The following is a 17,380-nucleotide window of genomic DNA, read 5'->3' as shown; positions in this document are numbered from 1 at the left end:
TCTCACACACATACACTCCTTAATCTCCTCATATAGGTTCCCTCTCTCTGGCACCCACATTCAAGCACTTTCCCCCACTCCCTCTCTCTCACACACCCCTGCTTACTCTCCCTGGGCTCTCTTACACCCCCCTGCTCTCCCTCTCACCCTCCTCTATCTTCTCACATACACCTCTCTACACACAATCACTCATCGGGGCCTTCATCTTCGCCGCAAACAGCACGTGCACCAATCGCGGCATGCTGGGGTGGAAGTCTGCACAAATTCTGCACTCCACAGTATCGCAGAATTCCCCCAGGACTAGTATATACACCCCTGCAGTGACATCAACCTGCCAGTATTAGAGATGTGAATCGGAACTGATATCGGATCCGATTCTGGTTCCGATTCACATCTATAGAGATGTGAATCGGAACTGAAATCGGATCCGATTCTGGTTCAGATTCACATCTCTAGCCAGTATTCTCTTTAAAAGCAACTGTAGACAAACTAGCAAAAAACTTGATTAAAAACAGATAATCATTTCAATACTCGGCCCACAAGCAACATTGAGCTCAGTCAAGAATGTAACAGTCTAGGGACTGGACTACCACTTACCAGTCAATCTTGTAATATGTAGTCATTCAGAAGGACCACACTACAATCATTTGACAGCCAAGAGAGGGAAGATGAATTCATTTAACTGTTTTAAAGAAAAGGAAATTATCAGGTAATTAGTAATTTCTCATTTCTTAGCGTCCAGTCAGATAAATCCAGAACAAATGGTATGTACCCAAGCTACTCCCGAATAGGATGGAAGGCTGCCTGCAGTCCAGTCAAAACCGCATGTGCAAAGGCTGCGTCCTCTCAGGCTTGCACATCCAGACGATAATGGCTCCCAGCAAGACAAGGCCTGCAGTTTGAAAACCCTTCACAGGCTACCTAGGGCTCTCTCTCATGCACCCCTTCACACAGGCTCTCTCTCACACATGCATAATCTCTTCACACAGGCTAGCACCCTCACATACAAGATCCCTTTTTCATACACACCAGAACAAATTGCCACTAGAAACAGTTTTCAAGGTCAGTAAGCGCAATGACAAGAGTATGCAGCTGTCTAAATGTAGGGCCTGCCAAGAAATCCAATACCAAATTAAGACTGCATAGGGGCACTGGAAACCACAAAGGAGGATAATGTTTCACTCCTTTCAGGAAATGGGCTACATCTGGATGAGCTGACAGGGAACCACCATTAACCTGACCCTTGAAACAGGCGAGAGCTGCTACTTGTACCTTTTAAGGAATTGAGGGCCAAGCTTTAATTCAAACCATCCCACAGAAATTCCGAAATGAGCGGGATCTTGATCGAAGAATGAGGAGTACCTCAATTCTCACACCAGAACTCAAACACTCGCCAAACCTGCACATAGGCCAAGCAAACGGAGAACTTTCTAGCTCTTAGCAAGGTGGAAATCACTGTTGCAGAGTATCCATGTTTCAGCAAGCAAACCCTTTCAAAGGCCATACCATAAGACAAAATAGAGTTGGATCTTCATGAAGAACAGGTCCCTGCCACAGCAGGTCCCTGTGCACTGGAAGACAAAGAGGCTAGTAAACCAGGAACCTCCACAGATCTGCATATCACGGTCTCTTGAGCCAATATGGAGCAACCAAGAGCACCATCCCTCTGTGGTGCTCGATCCTTCAAACCAATCTGCCCAACATGAGCATCAACCAACAAGGAATGAATTACATAGTCTGGGTAAACAAAGAAGCATGGGTGTAGCTTGCTTGTTACGGCGGTTACTACCCCAAACCAAATAAGCCTGATACTTCACTTTCAATGCACATCCAGCATAGCTCTCTGCTTCAACGGCAGAGAGAATTTATATTCAGCATCAACCAACAAGGAATGAATTACATAGTCTGGGTAAACAAAGAAGCATGGGAGGAGCTTGCTTGTTACGGCGGTTATTACCCCAAATCAATTAAGCATGATACTTCACTTGGAATACATACCCAGCACAGCTTGCTGCTTCAACAACAGGGGGGAATGAAGTAAAGAGGATTTATATTCAGACAACCAACAAGGACTGAATTGCACAGGCAGGGTAAACAAATGGGAGTAGCCTGCTTATTACAGCGGTTACTACCCCAAACCAATTAGCTAGATACTTCACTTAGATGCAGCTCCAGCACTGCTGTCTGCATCGATGGTGGGGGTGGAAGGGAATTGGAACCAAAAAGTTACCAATAAGGGCCCTGACCTCAACGGTCAGAGTAACAGATAAGTATGAAAACAAATAGGTGTGAAAGCTTGCTGGACAGACTAGACGGGCTGTTTGGTCTTCTTCTGCCATCACTTCTATGTTTCTATGAGTCATGGAAGAAAGGCATACTGCAACCTGTCTTCCGGCCACTCTTGCACTAGGGCATCGATTCACAATGATTCAGCTCTCTCATGCAGCTGTAGAATCGCGGAACTTTCGCACTGCGCGAAGTCACCAGCAGGTCTAGGAAAGGGAGACCTCCAGTGATCCATCAGCTGAAATGCCTTGTCTGACGACGCCTACTCTCCTGGATCTAGACTCTCCCTGTTGAGAAAGTCTGCTTTTACATTGTCTTTCCCTAGTATGTGTGAGGCTGATATCATCTGGAGATGCACTTCTGCCCATTCCATCAGGTGATCTATTTCCTGCAACATTTGTTGGCTCTTGGTTCTTCCCTGCCGACTGAAGTACATTATAGTTGTTGCATTGCCCAACATTATTGACCTTGTAGCCTGTTGCCAACTGCAAACATGCAAAACGAATTGCCCTGGCTTCCAGCTGATTGAAGTTCCAGAGAGACAATTCTGCAGTCCAGCATCCTTGCGCTATCAGCTCCTGACAGTGAGCTCCCCAACCTAGGAGACTTCCATCTGTTGTCAGTACTAGCCAGTCTGGTGGTGTTAGAGAAACTCCCTTCCTTAGACCACCCGCAACCACCACTGCAGCTCGGAGGATACTTCCATCAGTAATCAAATAGTCCTGAGACTGTGGGTTCCACCGAGATAGCAAGGAGCGCTGAAGACAATGCATATTCGCCCTCGCCATGGTACCACTTCCAGGGTCGCCGCCATTAAGCCAAGTAGTCACAGGAAGGACCATACGGGCGGGTGCAGAGTGTTCATCAAAAGATGGAGTTGTCTCATCAACTTCTGAATTTGAACTTCTGGCAGGTAAACCTTGCCCTGCTTCATATCTAACCGAACCCTGAGGTACTCCAACAACTGAGAAGGCTGATGACTGCTCTTGGCCAGGTTCATCATCCAGCCGAGCTCCTGCAACAGAGAAATAACCTTGTGAGTCACCAAGTGGCTCTCTTCCAGCAACTTGGCTCGAATCAGCCAGTTGTCCAAATATGGGTGTAATAGGATCCCATCTTCTCTCAACTCTTCCACAACTACTATCTTTACCTTGGAAAAGGTCCTGGGAGCAGTGGCCAAACTAAAAGGGCAGTGTCCAAAACAAAGTGGCATCTCAGAACTGCGAACCACAGAAAGCATTGATGTTCTAGTCAGATGGGAATGTGAAGATACAACTCTGACAGGTCTACAAAGGTCAAATTCCCCCGACCGCATGACCATTATCACTGAACACAAAGTTTCCATGTGAAATGTTTCACTCACAGATGACGGCTGACACCTTTGAGATCCAGGATGGGACGAAGAGTCCTTCTTTGGCACCACAAAATAAATGAAATCTCGTCCCAAATTTTCTTGAGACATGGGCACTAGAACCACAGCCCTTAGACTGAGGAGCTTTGACAATGGACCCTCCACTGCTTGCTTCTTCTGCAGGAAGTGGCAGGTAGACTCCATGAACATGTCCCAAAGAACACTGTGAAACCCCATCGCATAATCCTTCTTGTATCACCTCCAGGACCCATTGATCTGATGTGATTGCAACCCACCTGATAGGGGAATGCCTCTCTTTCTATCTCCTGTTCCTGGAGAGGGTCAGCTAACATTCAATGGGAGGCTTGGGACTACCCGAGCCTGCACCCTTTCTGGGTTGTCTGGGATGAAAGGATTGAGGCCGACCAAAGGCTCGAGTCCTCTATAGGGATCTCTTGTTTGCTCAGATACTGAAGCTGCCCCAGGAACCCCAAGCATTTTCAAGGTCTGGGAAATCAGAGCTGGCAGTTCATCTCTATGAAAGAACTGTAGCATAGTTCTATATGGTTCTAAACATGGAGGGATTTCACCATCCTCAAGAAAGTCAGGATCAGCGTCATCATCCATGTCATCCGGATCTCTTACCAGTAGTCCTGCTGGTGTTCTAGGAGTACTCCAGCACTTAACAGTAGGTCCAGGCAAGGTTCCTATTTGCGACTCTGCTCTGGGAGCATTGGACAGGACGGAGGACTGCAACTGAAGCAGGATTCAATACTTGAGGTGTACTTACTGAGCTTCCTTCCCCTGCTGAAGAACCAGTTAGGGGAGTTCCAATGTGAGGTGCCCCACCTGACACATCTTTACCCAGGCCTACATCTGGCTGGAAAGAACCAGGCTTAGTGAAATCAGAGGAAGATAATTCTCCCTGAGCCTCCAAATAGCACTGGCACAAGTTAGTGGGCTGAGTTGCTCAAATATGAAAGGCAGTGCAAACAGAAAGGCACTTAGGTACAGGCACCATTATGGCTAAGTGACAACTGAGGTGTGCATCTAGCTGTGGATTTTATTTATTTATTTGATTGACGTCCAAAAATTAGGCATCTCACACTTAGACACACCTAAGATAAGCCCTGCAAAACTTAAGCATATAGCAACGCACAACTTGAGCACATAGATAAGCGTGCAGCCACTAACGGTGCCGCTCAACTTGGACGCACAGACAAGGCCCGACTATGTATCCAAAAACAAGATGCACAACCTGGATGCCCAGCTAGACATACACACCAAACAGACAATCCTGTAGAGGGCAGCATATAGAAAGTGCATGAAACACAGTTGAGGCATGCAGTGAAAAAGCCTCAGAGCAGGGCCTAGCCTACAGAGGTTGCTCAACTCGCCAGGCTGCCCACATTCATCGACCTCCCATGTAGTATGAACACCGGAACTGTCTGCTGAGCATGGAGGTTTAAACCCTTGAAAATAGTTCCCTTTATGAGAAAGGGCAAGAATCTACATGCAACTGTTCTTGCATGTTCATGGATTCATACTAGCAACTCACTCCTCTCCTTATGTGGGAGTGTTACGGCCCGCTCCACTAAGGACAGAAGAAAGGTGTGATGGCTCAACAAGGAAGTACCTTGAGAGGCCAAGTGACATGCAGCTGCAGTCTTCCACCTAGGGTGGCTGCTATTCCCTGCCGTTTTGAGCCACTGGAAGGACATGGCTGCTAAGAATTCCATGATCAAACAGGAACCGGAATGGGCTAAAAAGCAGGACTGAATCAAGAACAAGGAACCAGGAGAGTAACCAAAGACCAGGACTGAAGCAGGAAACAGGACACAAAGGAATAAGGCCAGGAAGCAGTAGGCAAACAGATACCGATTCCACAGGGCAGATACTAAGTGAGCAGTTGAACCAGCAGTGGTGTGACAGGCAAAAGCTCCTTATATACAGCTGGCTATTTGGGCCACACCCAATTCTGGGAATCTCTGGAGGTGGGTCTCCCTAACTTTGCTTCGCTTGATATGTACTAGAGGATTCTTGCTGATTCAGATTCCCTGTGGCTCCACTGAAATATTCCCAAGTTTGATCCCCACTGCCCCTGATAGGGAGCTGTAAGATCAGCATGTCCCATTCAGATATTAGCTACTAAGAAACGTGTTTCGCTGCTTCTTACAACAGCAAGATACAAATTCCAAGATTTAACAGTGTCAAACTATGGGGCGAATCCATTATAGAGTATGATTTTTTTTTGTTACACAGAGCTAATGAAAGGAGAAATTACTACTTACTTGATAGTTTCCTTTCCTCTAATTTATTTATTTATTTAACGCTTTTCTATACCGATCTTCATGGTTGGAAGACCATATCAGACCGGTTTACATCGAACAGGGTAATAGTAACAATAGTAACAAAAAACAGTAAAAAATAGTAAATAATAGTAAAAAACCGGAAGAATAAAGTTACATTTAACAAGGTTGGTAAACTTGGAGCTGTATATTGTTGGAAAGAAAAAGGCATAGGAACGCAGTAAACCAGAAGTGTAAACAATATGATAAAGGGTCTTATTAAGTGTTGGAGGGGGTATAGTGATTCATAGTTCAAGATTCATAGTACAAGACTCATAGTACAAGTTGATGTTCGGTTTTTTTTTAATGAAGGTAGGCCAATCCCCACAAGTGGGTTATACATGTCTACCAGCAAACGGAGATGGATAAAAGCTGATGTCATGGATATATAAGCCCTGACCTTACATCAGCCTGCCAGCATTCATTGAAAAAGCCGAACTGTGGATAAACTGATTATACATGATTATTAAACAGCAACCACTCATGCTTGCAACCAATAGGGAACACTGAGCTCAGACAAAACAATGAACATTTACTAAACTGAGGGGCTGGATAAGTCACTTACCAGTCCACCTGTGAATAGCAGAAACAAAGCTCTGCATCTTCTCACCTAAAAGGTGAACCAAAGGCAAAACTTGGCAGCAGAGGGTGGGTTGGAGATTGGCCTGCCTTCATTACAGGGCAGGCCCACCTTCCAAGCAATTGGTGCTTCCAAATGCTTGATGCTCCACTGCTGTTCCTTCACACCAGTAATTCCTGATTGTGAGCACCAACCAATTTGTCTCTAAGGAAAGTCCATTCCTGAGATGATCTGCCTGTAACCACCACTGCAATTGGATGCCTCATCATGAAGTCATGTGACTATGGACTCCACCTGGAAAGCAATGTGCGCTGAAGAGGCCTCATATGCGCCCTCGCCAACGAAACAACCTCCAATGTGGCTGCCTCAAATCTAGAACCAATAGATAAGACCACACCATTGGGCAAATAGTCCTTCTCAGCTCTTGAACTTGAGCAATCAAATTCCGAATGTGACTTTCTGGCAGAAAAAAAAACAAACAAAAAACACACAACTCTGCCCTGATTTTGTACCGAAAAGAATGCAGAGATGCAACCTTCTCAGACATTGGAGTACGTTGCTCTTGGCCAAGTTCAACATCCAGGCTAGATCCTGCAATAAGGAAACCACCCTGCAAGAAGCCCAGTGGCTTTCCTTCACGCTCTTGGCTTGAATCAACTAGTGCCATCCTTGTGCAGGGTTGCAGCTATCACCCTTTGACTTTGAAGAAGGTCCAGGGCATAGTAGCCAACCCGAAGGGCAGGGCCTGAAAACTGGTAATGACATACCAGCATGGCAAACCCTCAGGAACCGTTGATGTTTGAGAATATGCAGATATGCTTCTGTCAGATCCAGAGACGTGAGGTATTCTCCTGATTGTACTGCCATTATTACGGAGTGCACAGTCTCCATCTGGAAATGAGCCACCCTCAAATGAAAATTGACTCTTGAGATCCAGGATAGGTCAAAAAGGTCCCCCCCCCCCTCTTTGGGCATGACAAAATAGATGGAATGGCAGCCCATATTTTCTTGTGATTCAGGAACAGGAAATATGACCTTCAAGTCCAATAGTCTCCTTAAGGTAGTCTCCACTGCCATCTTCTTCTGAAGGGTGTTGTATGGAGAAATCATAAAGGCATCCGGAGGAACATAAAGGAATTCTAGAGCATATCCATCCCAAATCACTTCCAGGACCCATTGGTACAACGTGTTCTGAACCCACTTCTAATACAAGTGAGATAGGCGGATGCCTATCTCCTGCACCAGCAGGGAAGTCCTCAAACTTTTATTGAGAAGATAGAGATGCTCCACCCCCAGAGCCAGAATCCTTCTGACGCTAAAGGACAGAGACCTACCAAAGGGATGAGGTTTTTGAGAGGAAGCCCTCCTGAAAGGACAAAAATCGCCTATAGTCTCAAAAACAGCTACTTGTCCAAAAAGGACTTGAAGCCAGCTTCTTATCCTTCAGCAAATGAGGGACCTGGGCTTCCCCCCATCTAGAAGCCATCTTTTCCAATTCACTGCCAAATAAGAGAACCCTTAAAGAGTAACTTAGTGAGATTGGATTTAGAAATAATGGCTGCAGGCTAATTTTGCAGCCATAACTGGTATCTAGCCGCTATCACAGAATCACAGATGCAACTCCTCTGGCAGGAGTATGAACAAGGTCACAGCCCGCATCAGCTAAGGTGGCGGCTCCCGATTCCATTACTGCTCTGCCACCCAAACCCGTTCCCTCAGACTCCTGAGAGACTCAGACTAGTTCGAATCACCAGAGAACAACAAGAAGCAGTCTGTAAATTCATTACCATGGCTACAAAGGCTTACTTAAGGATAGCTTCAATCATTCTATCCTGAGCATCCTTTAGAGCTGTCCCTCCTTCGACTGGAATGGTAGTTCACTTAGCAACAGAACACACCAGGGCATCCACATTTGGAAAACGCTTGCTTTCAAATCCATACAAATCAGCCAAGGTGCGTCCCCCTTTAAAGCTGGCCTCTGGCGCACTCCATTCAAGGCCAATCATCTCTTGAATCACATTCAGGAGGGGAAGCACAATACTTTGTATAGGGTGACCAATATGGAGTTCTTCTGTGTACTCATAAAGTCACTCCCAGCTATCCCAAGAGTCTTCACAATCCGAGATAACAAACCCAGCAACTCATCTCTATGAAAGAAACGGAGCAGAGTTCTATGTGGCTCTAAATCTGGGGTAATTTCCCCTTCCTAAACAGGGGAGAAACCCAAATAGTCAGTATCATCTTGATCTGCATCCTCCTGAACATCAGCAGGGACCACTGCACCTCAGCATTTGCAAATGGTAGTGGACAAGAAGGGATCCTGAGTATGTGACCCTGATTAAGGAGGCATTACTGACTCTGAAGGGCACCCCTGCAGGAAAAAAAAAAAAAAAGTCTGTAGCCCTCGGAAAAATTCCACCCAGGAAAAGGAAGATGGGTTCATACCAGACCCCATAGGGCCAAACTTAAAATCCTCTGAGCAAACATCTCCTGAAGATGCCTATGCCTTTTCATCCACCGAAGAAGGGGACATCCTAGTTGTGTCACCTCCCATCTCACTCCTCTCCAACTGAGGGGATGGACAGGTTTCAGCAAAAATCAGGTGGTGGCAAATCACCTCAAGCATCCAGGCAGTGCAGAGACAGGCTTTCAGAAAGCCCCGGCTGTATCGCCCTTATATCGCAAGCAGCACAAACTGCTAAGTGCTTAGACTTCTTGATACCGGCACTATGCCGTCATGACATTTAGATTTATATTCTGCTTGTTGCACTTTTTTCAGCACTTCAAAGTGGATTACATTCAGGTACTGTAGGTATTTCCCTATCCCCAGAGGGCTTACAATCTAAGGCCTGGATTTATCAAAATGCACTAAATATCACATGCGATAGGAAAAGGGGCATGTTTTATGGTAACAGGCAGTTTATCGCAATTTGCAGTAATACCTATGTGAAGCGCTCAGTTACTGCAACCACTGGGGGACCATGTTTAGTAGGTCAAAGCTAGGGAGCTTAGACCTACTAAACTTGGTCCCCCAATGGTTGTATGTAGGAAATACAACAAAGTTATCGCAATTTGCGGTAACCGAGTGCTTCGCATAGGTATTACTGCAAATTGTGATAAACTGCCTGTTACCATAACACACGCCCCTTTTCCTATTGCATGCGATATTTAGTGCAATTTGATAAATCCAGGCCTGAGATAGAGATATAAATACCTACCTAGGATGAGGGCATTATGGCTAGTCTCTCTCTCTGTGGTTATAGAAGGGCCTATAGAAGGGCCCTGACAGCTAAGCTGGCTTCAAGAGCTAAAAACGGCATCTGCGAAAAAAAAATCGCAAAGTGTGATAAAGCCCTATCGCACGGCTTTATGTAAATGAAAAAGGAGTAGTTAAAATTTGCATTAAAGCCATGCGATACGGCTTTGCAAAACTGTGAGCCCAGCTCACTTGGCCCAATATCCTCTCCTTTTTCTCATTTCCATCGCACCGAACGTTATGGTGCTTTCGCATGCGTTAGTGGTGTTTTCACATGTGTTAAAGGCGTTTTTTGCATGTGAAAACGCCATATAGCACTTTGATAAATGACCCCCTAAGTTTGTACCTGAGGCAATGGAGGGTAAAATGACTTGCCCAGGGTCATAAGGAGCGACAGTGGGACTTGAACCCTGGTCTCCTGGTTCATAGCCCACTGATCTAACCACTAGGCTACTCCTCCACAAGGGGGAATGGTACCCCACAGTCCCCCACTCAATTGAAGCAAATACTGGGTGGCACATCACATACTCACACCTAAGCCAGCTCCTTATCTTGTCGCAGGTCACATCCTCCCTCTGTTTCTACAGATTTCTCCGTTCTTGCAGCCCATGTCCGCTTTCCCAATCCATCTCATCCACAGAGTCTGTCTACTCCTCTCACACCCCTTCACCTTCAGTGTACCTTCCCCTTAGTTTCTCTCCTCCTCTCCTAGCCAGAATTCCTTCTTTCAGTTCCTCACACACCTTATCGTGCTTCAGTAAGATATGCGCTCAAGTACACAATCAGAACGTGTATATACTGCGCAGAAGATGCGCGCAGTATATACATGTTCAGCTACGCGGCCAAGTATGTACCCTGTACGCGTACAATACGCGTTCAGCCACTCACAAGCAATATGCGCTCAACTACTAGCTAAAGTGCATACGACAGGCCACATTAGTTCACAAACAGAGGTCAGGTTCTAGGCGCACAAGCAGACGTGCGCCGTCACACGCAAAAAACATGCGAAGGAGCCACGGCAACCTACCACGCGACCGGAGATACTAAGCCTGGAAAAGGGACCTAGCCAAAGGGCTAAGTCCTCCGATCCTGCTCTGCCTCCATCCCTCACTAAACTCCCCAGAGATGTGAGTGGGAAGATACTGAACACCAAATGATGAGAAGGAAGACCTGGTAAGAACAAAACAGGGAAAGGAGGAGAACCTCCCTAGGCTTCAACAATTTTGTCCTTTTTATTTTATTTATTTTTTTAACCTGAGCTCAGCCCTCCCTGGCTGAAAGCAGGAACAGATCTCAGACTATGGGAGGAGAGGGAGCGAGCCTTCACTACCAAGCCTCTATTTTTTTTTTTTTTTTTACTACAAGCAATCCCCAGTAGGGAAATGCATGGCCACCATCTGCTGGAGACTGAGAATACTGGCAGGTTGATGTCAGGACAGAGCTTTATATCCGTGACGTCAGCTTTAACTCCGTCTCCATCTGCTGGCAGAGGTGCGTAATGCACTTGTGGGGATTGGTCTGCCTGAGTGCAGAGGAAATAAAAGTTTGGTTAACAACCGTTCAAAGCAAGATTTTCAGACCGAGAGCTTTTATCTACAATATGGGATGCAGTTCTGTTCACCTTACCACAAGGATCAAGCGAATTCAAATAAGAGCAGTAGAGCTGCAGACCATATATAAGACAAACATTCACTGTATTTTTGCTTGTATATCACCTGGACTCTTAGGAAGTTCAGTGATTTATAAATGTAATAAATAAAATATTTGAAAAACTTGTTCACAGGGACAAAAAAGGAAAGGTTTCAAGAAAAAACCTTGTAAGGATGACCCCACAATGATTTATGAAGTGTTGTTCAACATAGATGAAACTGGTACAACCCGAAGGCACAGATAGCTGCCTTGAATTTTAAAGTTAAACTATTTAAAGGCGGTTTAATCAAATATCCAGACAGGTAGATGTAGCCCCATGGCTAGACAATTAGTATTAAACCTCAGGCAGATTTTAAACTAGCTTACCTAGGAGAAGGGCTCCTTGCTGCGACATCAGCACATCCTCAATCTCTTACACTAAATTAGGACATGCTGGCAGTAGCAGGGAATCCTTCTTCAGAGTAGGCTAACTAATCTGCTTGGCTTAGTTATCAACAGCCCAGGCCCAAGAGACACCACTCCAGAGTCTTCTCAATCAGTTTCCCACTATTTTAAAAGGAGAAATTCTATGATCAGAATAGTCTACCACTGAAATTGAGGCTACTTCAAAAGTGGGATTTATCATCACCTGCAATTATTAATCTAAACAGGTACAGAAGTTTGAACACAAAAAATGAGTTTCTAAAACACTAAGAAGAAAGCTGGACACAACGGGCAAAATTATTTTAGATCTAAAACTGTTAATATACTGCTAGAATTCGTCCCCTCAGACAGCAAGAAAGCTCCCAAGAAGAAAGAGTTGCAGAGTTTATTTTTTCACCTTGTACAGAGAGCTCAGATACAGAGGTTACTTTACAAAAAAAAATCTAAAGCACTAACCTCCTTTTGCCTGTGGAAACCTATCTGCCCCACATCCATGTCTGCTGTCTTCTTCAGATTGGACCATGGTGTGTACACTACATTAATATTGTTCATCTTACACCCTGTAAAGAGAGAGAATTCTTACATCACCAGCCCAGAATATTATACAGAGCCCAAACTCAGATTAACTGACCAGCCAATGTAAACCTTGGAGAATCAAAGAAGCCCAGTGTCTAGGCACAGAGGAGAAAAAGAAGGGGAACATGTCACACTTAGGAATTGGTTGTTAGTTGTAAATACCATAAGCACGCCAGAAATGTTCATCTTTTCTCCCTTGACTGATATATATATTTTTAACTTATAAATGTACCTCTCCTGTTTTTATTAACAGAGTCAGATATTTTCCTTCTCCAGCACTAGCTCTCATCATCTTCTTAACTTCATTACGTATTTTTCCTGTAATGGTAACAGTAAAGCATTCTGGGATTTTTTTTCTGGCCTGGATGTTGCTCCTTTCTCCTTTTACTTCCAGCTAAATCTGAACCAGTGCTGGGATTCTCAAGCCCTGAGACTTCATTCCCACCTACCTGAAGATTCTTACTCTATTTTAATAGTCTGACCCACCCACTGTTCCTAGTTTGGTCATTGCAACAGTAGTTGTTCTGAGGTTGGGAGCCATGCACCAAGGTTCATTCTGGAACCCTGTAAAATGGGCTCTAAATCTGGCCACAAAGTGTTACCTTTAACAATGACCACGACTCCCAACTCTGCCCACCCAGGGGCTGTGAACACTGCCTCAACAGCAACCTCAGCCCACTCAGGGTACAGAAGGCCCAATCCAGGAATCGAACCGGGGAATCTCCACATGGAAGCACACGGCACTGCCACAGAGTCACGCCTATCTAGAAGAATTTTGGCTAAGAAGCCATTTATAAAATAGTAAACTGTCTTGCAACTGTACACTACACCATGGTCAGATATTTCAGCCTACCTATAACTGTTGTGAGTGAGAATAACCACTAATTACAGCATCTGGTCCTCTGGCTTCGGATTCAGAATCCACAAGTTATTGCAACTGGATGAGCAGCTCATCGCTGTTTCAAAAGTCTAAATGGCCTATACCAACCCTCTTTTTTTGCCCCATAAGTTCAGACAGTAGCAAAGACCCTCCCAAATTAAAGAAAATCCCAACTTGCACATTTCTCACTTCCACTAAACATCCCTCATGCAGACACTGCTTTCCAGAGTAAAACTGGCAGCAAGGTTACTCAGATCTGAAACGTTCAGCACCCACAGCAGCCCTAATCTTCCTCTCATAAGTTTTCTGTTAGAAAATGGTAGAATTAAGGGTCAAACAAGTTGTGGGCGATACCTTTTAACTGGACTAATGCAACACAACTTTGACTAGCTTTAGAAAGCTATGTTCTTTTCATCAGGTCAGAATGTAATTGCAGTTTTGCTTTTTTACTGACACAATAAATAACACAGAGCTCTTGAAAGCTACTCAAAGATTTATTGAGTCCGACAGAAAAGTATCATCATTTTACTGACCCTTATTTCTATGTACTCAAGTGACCAACACAGCAACCACACTACTTTGCTGTTAGTAAAGGAGATACACAAGAACTATGAGCAGGGATTATAACTCAAAAAGTTATTCAGAAGGGCTAGAAAAAACAGATATTTGGAGGTCAACTAAACACTTACTCAGCCTCTGCCCCCACCCAAAACTAATGATAAAAGCCTTGTATCTCAGAGGGTCTATTTGCCTCCAAAGAGCACATCTATACAGACTCCCTTTTACCCTCACAACTACCATTTTTTCTTATGGGAGGAAAAAGCACATTTGTAGTCTTCTTCCTTTCATGGAAAATCGCTGAAAATATTTCCATTTCAGAGCAGTTTCTAAATGCTTTTAAAGTTCTCTTCCCCACAGGAATAGCCCAGTCCTGAATTCCTTTGCAATCTGAGCCTCCGTCAATTCCCAATGATCGGATGAAACTTCATGGAACTCCGGCCTGGATGGGTATCCAAGCAAATCCCCAGGCCAGAGGCCTACCCAGACCATACACGGACTGCAGGTCCCATGAGGCACCAAGAAAGGCACAAAAACAAACAAAAATAAAACCCCACAGATAAACTGAAGAAGAGGACAACACAAACAAGCTGCAGGTGCTCTACTATCTATTAGGGAAAGAAGAAACCTCTGCCACGCTGCAATGGGCACTAGACCTGCCATGCTGCAGTCAGAGAAAACCTTGAAAAAGGAAAAAAATAATCAAAATAAACACAAACTATCAAAAGGTACATAAAGAAAATAAATTCAGCTTCTGCAGCTCCAGAACTTGCACTGAAGTAGCTTTTAAAGTCTACCTTTCAGCTAAAGTGGATTTGCTATTTTCTTTAGATGCCACAAAAGCCCTTGATTGGGTAGCATGCTGAATTTTATTTAAAGCCTGGAAAAATGGAGAAAGTACTTACCTGATTGCAAGCAACAGCCTGGACTGAATGTCAGCAAATGTCGCCATAAGAGATTTGAGGACAGCTACTTGGAAGTCGTTGCACACTTTCGCCAGACATAATGGGATAATGTCTGGACATCCAGACATTATCGTCTGGATGTCCAGGCTCCAGAGGCCATGAGTTTTGGTGAAAGTGCACTTCGAGCGAGACTCGCGCAGTCCCACTCTGTTTAGGGAAGCTTGGGTATATCCCAGGAGTCTGGACTGATCTGGGTACATACAGGGAAAGGAAAAATTGGTTCTTACCTGCTAATTTTTGTTCCTGTACTACCACAGATCAGTCCAGAGTCCCACCCACTGAGGGAAAGAGGATTGGAGAGTCCACTTGTTCTGTTCTTGTAAATAACCTGTACCTTTCTTCAGTCTTTCTTCTGTTTTCTCGTTGAAAAATATTGTTCCCATTAAAGGGTTTTTCCCCACATCCTTCTGCTCATTGGGAGGAACATGTTATGGGAGGGATGTGTTTGTTTAGGTTCATTGGTTTCTTGGCTTGGGTACAGGTCAATACTGAGGGACTGCAGGGGGCATACCAGGTTATATGCCAGTCTCAGAGAAACTGTCTCCATTTGCTGGAAGGAAGGCAAAACCGAAGAGACTGGACTGATCTGTGGTACAAGAATGAAAATTAGCAGGTAAGAACCAATTTTCCTATTATTCACAATTAATATGCATGAGATATTTATATGCATTGCAGTCATTGCATTCAAATATACCTTATGTATATTCATTGTAAATATCCTGAAAGCTGGATCTGTTTGCAGCACTCAGGGATTGGAGATGCCTAATTCTAATTTAGACAACACTAATTTCAGCAAAGAATGAGTTGGGAATTTAACCATGAGGGTCTAGTTATTTTTTACAACATTAATACAACTAATCATTGAACCTGCCTGGAACTTCCACCATTCAGATCTGCCTTAATTTGAACAATTATGAGAAATTTATTAATTTTGTTAAAATCTGGAATAGACACAAAACGGGGCATGGAGTTATGGTAGCCAGACATACTGAGGTCAGTGTTCAATAAGCTGGTAAATGGAGAAGTTATGCAGATGGAGTTACCTGGATAACGTCAGCAGAATGTTCAGCAGCATTTATCTAGGTAGAAGTGCTTCCGAATATACTTGGCTAAAGTTATCTGGGCAATTTTGCTGCTCATTGACTTACTTAATATTGAAAAAATAAAGTAGGGGCTAATGGCTCACCAATCCCCTCCTCCTCTCTTCCAACTTCAGGATAAAAAAAATATGTAGTATGGGCCAAACAGCCCACCTTCCCATTATGTTTTCAAATTGTAGCATTAGCCGAGCAGCCCATTGTCTCCCAATATGTTTTCAAATTGTAGTGCTGCGAAGTGGTGCAGATTCCCCCCCCCCCCCCCCCAAATCCTCTTTTAAAAACAATATTGTGGCCACTAGTGCACACGCACCCCTGAACTTCCAAAACTGTCCCCTTAGCAAAGGAGGAGGAAGAGGAGAATCTTCCTTCCTCTAACTCTGTTAGCCCCTAGTTTAACAGGTCCAGCTTTCAGGATATTTACAATGAATAAACATAAGCTTTATTTGCATGCAATGACTGTAATGCATACAAATATCTCATGCATATTAATAGTGAATAGAAAAATTGGTTTTTACCTAATTTTCATTCTTGTAGTACCACAGATCAGTCCAGACCCTTGGATTTTCCCTCCCTTTTAGCAGATGGAGACAGAGAAAGTTTAGCTGAGACTGGCATATAACCTGGTGTGCCACCTGCAGTCCCTCAGTATTGACCTGTACCCAAGCCAAGAAACCAATGAACCTAAACACATCCCTCCCATAACATGTTCCTCCCAATGAGCAGAAGATGTGGGAAAACAAAAACAAAACTCTTTAATGGGAACAATACTTTTCAACGAGAAAACAGAAGACTCAAGAAGGGTATAGGTTATTTACAAGAACAGAACAAGCAGACTCTCCAATCCTCTTCCCCTCAATGGGTGGGGCTCTGGACTGATCTGTGGAATTACAGGAACAAACATTAGCAGGTAAGAACCAATTTTCCTTTCCCTGTATGTACCCAGATCAGTCCAGTCTCCTGGGATATACCCAAGCTTCCCTAAACAGGGTGGGACTGCACGAGTCTCTTGAAGTACACTTTCACCAAAATTCATGGCCTCTAGAGCCTGGACATCCAGATGATAATGTCTGGCGAAAGTGTGCAACGACTTCCAAGTAGCTGTCTTCAAATTTCTTGTGGTGACACTTGCTGACATTCAGCCCAGGATGCTGCTTGCGACCAAGTAGAGTGAGTTCTCAACCCCTCAGGGACAGAGCAACCTTGACATACATAAGCCGAACCTATCGCCTCTTTCAGTCACCTTGCTATGGTGGATTTTGAAGCTTTATGTCCCTTCTTTGCGCCACTCCTAATACAAAAAGATGATCTGATAGCTGAAAGCTATTAGTGACCTTAAGACTGCGCAACAAGACCCTTTTTACATCCAAAGGTCTCAACTCGATTGCGTGAGGCATAGACATATCCAGA

General features: G+C 44.4%; 1 protein-coding gene across 2 annotated transcripts in view; it reads right to left on the bottom strand.

Moving 5' to 3' along the window:
* Nucleotides 1–17,380, bottom strand: part of CCDC25 (coiled-coil domain containing 25) — a 102,734-nt gene that overhangs the window by 32,296 nt on the left and 53,058 nt on the right. For both annotated transcript variants that reach the window (XM_029596229.1, XM_029596230.1), the window contains exon 6: nt 12,351–12,454. In XM_029596229.1, the coding sequence (XP_029452089.1) occupies nt 12,351–12,454 (104 nt within the window). The remainder of the gene's footprint in view (nt 1–12,350; nt 12,455–17,380) is intronic.

This window comes from Rhinatrema bivittatum, chromosome 3, assembly GCF_901001135.1.
Source record: "Rhinatrema bivittatum chromosome 3, aRhiBiv1.1, whole genome shotgun sequence".
NCBI lineage: Eukaryota > Metazoa > Chordata > Amphibia > Gymnophiona > Rhinatrematidae > Rhinatrema > Rhinatrema bivittatum.
This window is presented reverse-complemented; position numbering and strand designations above follow the sequence as displayed.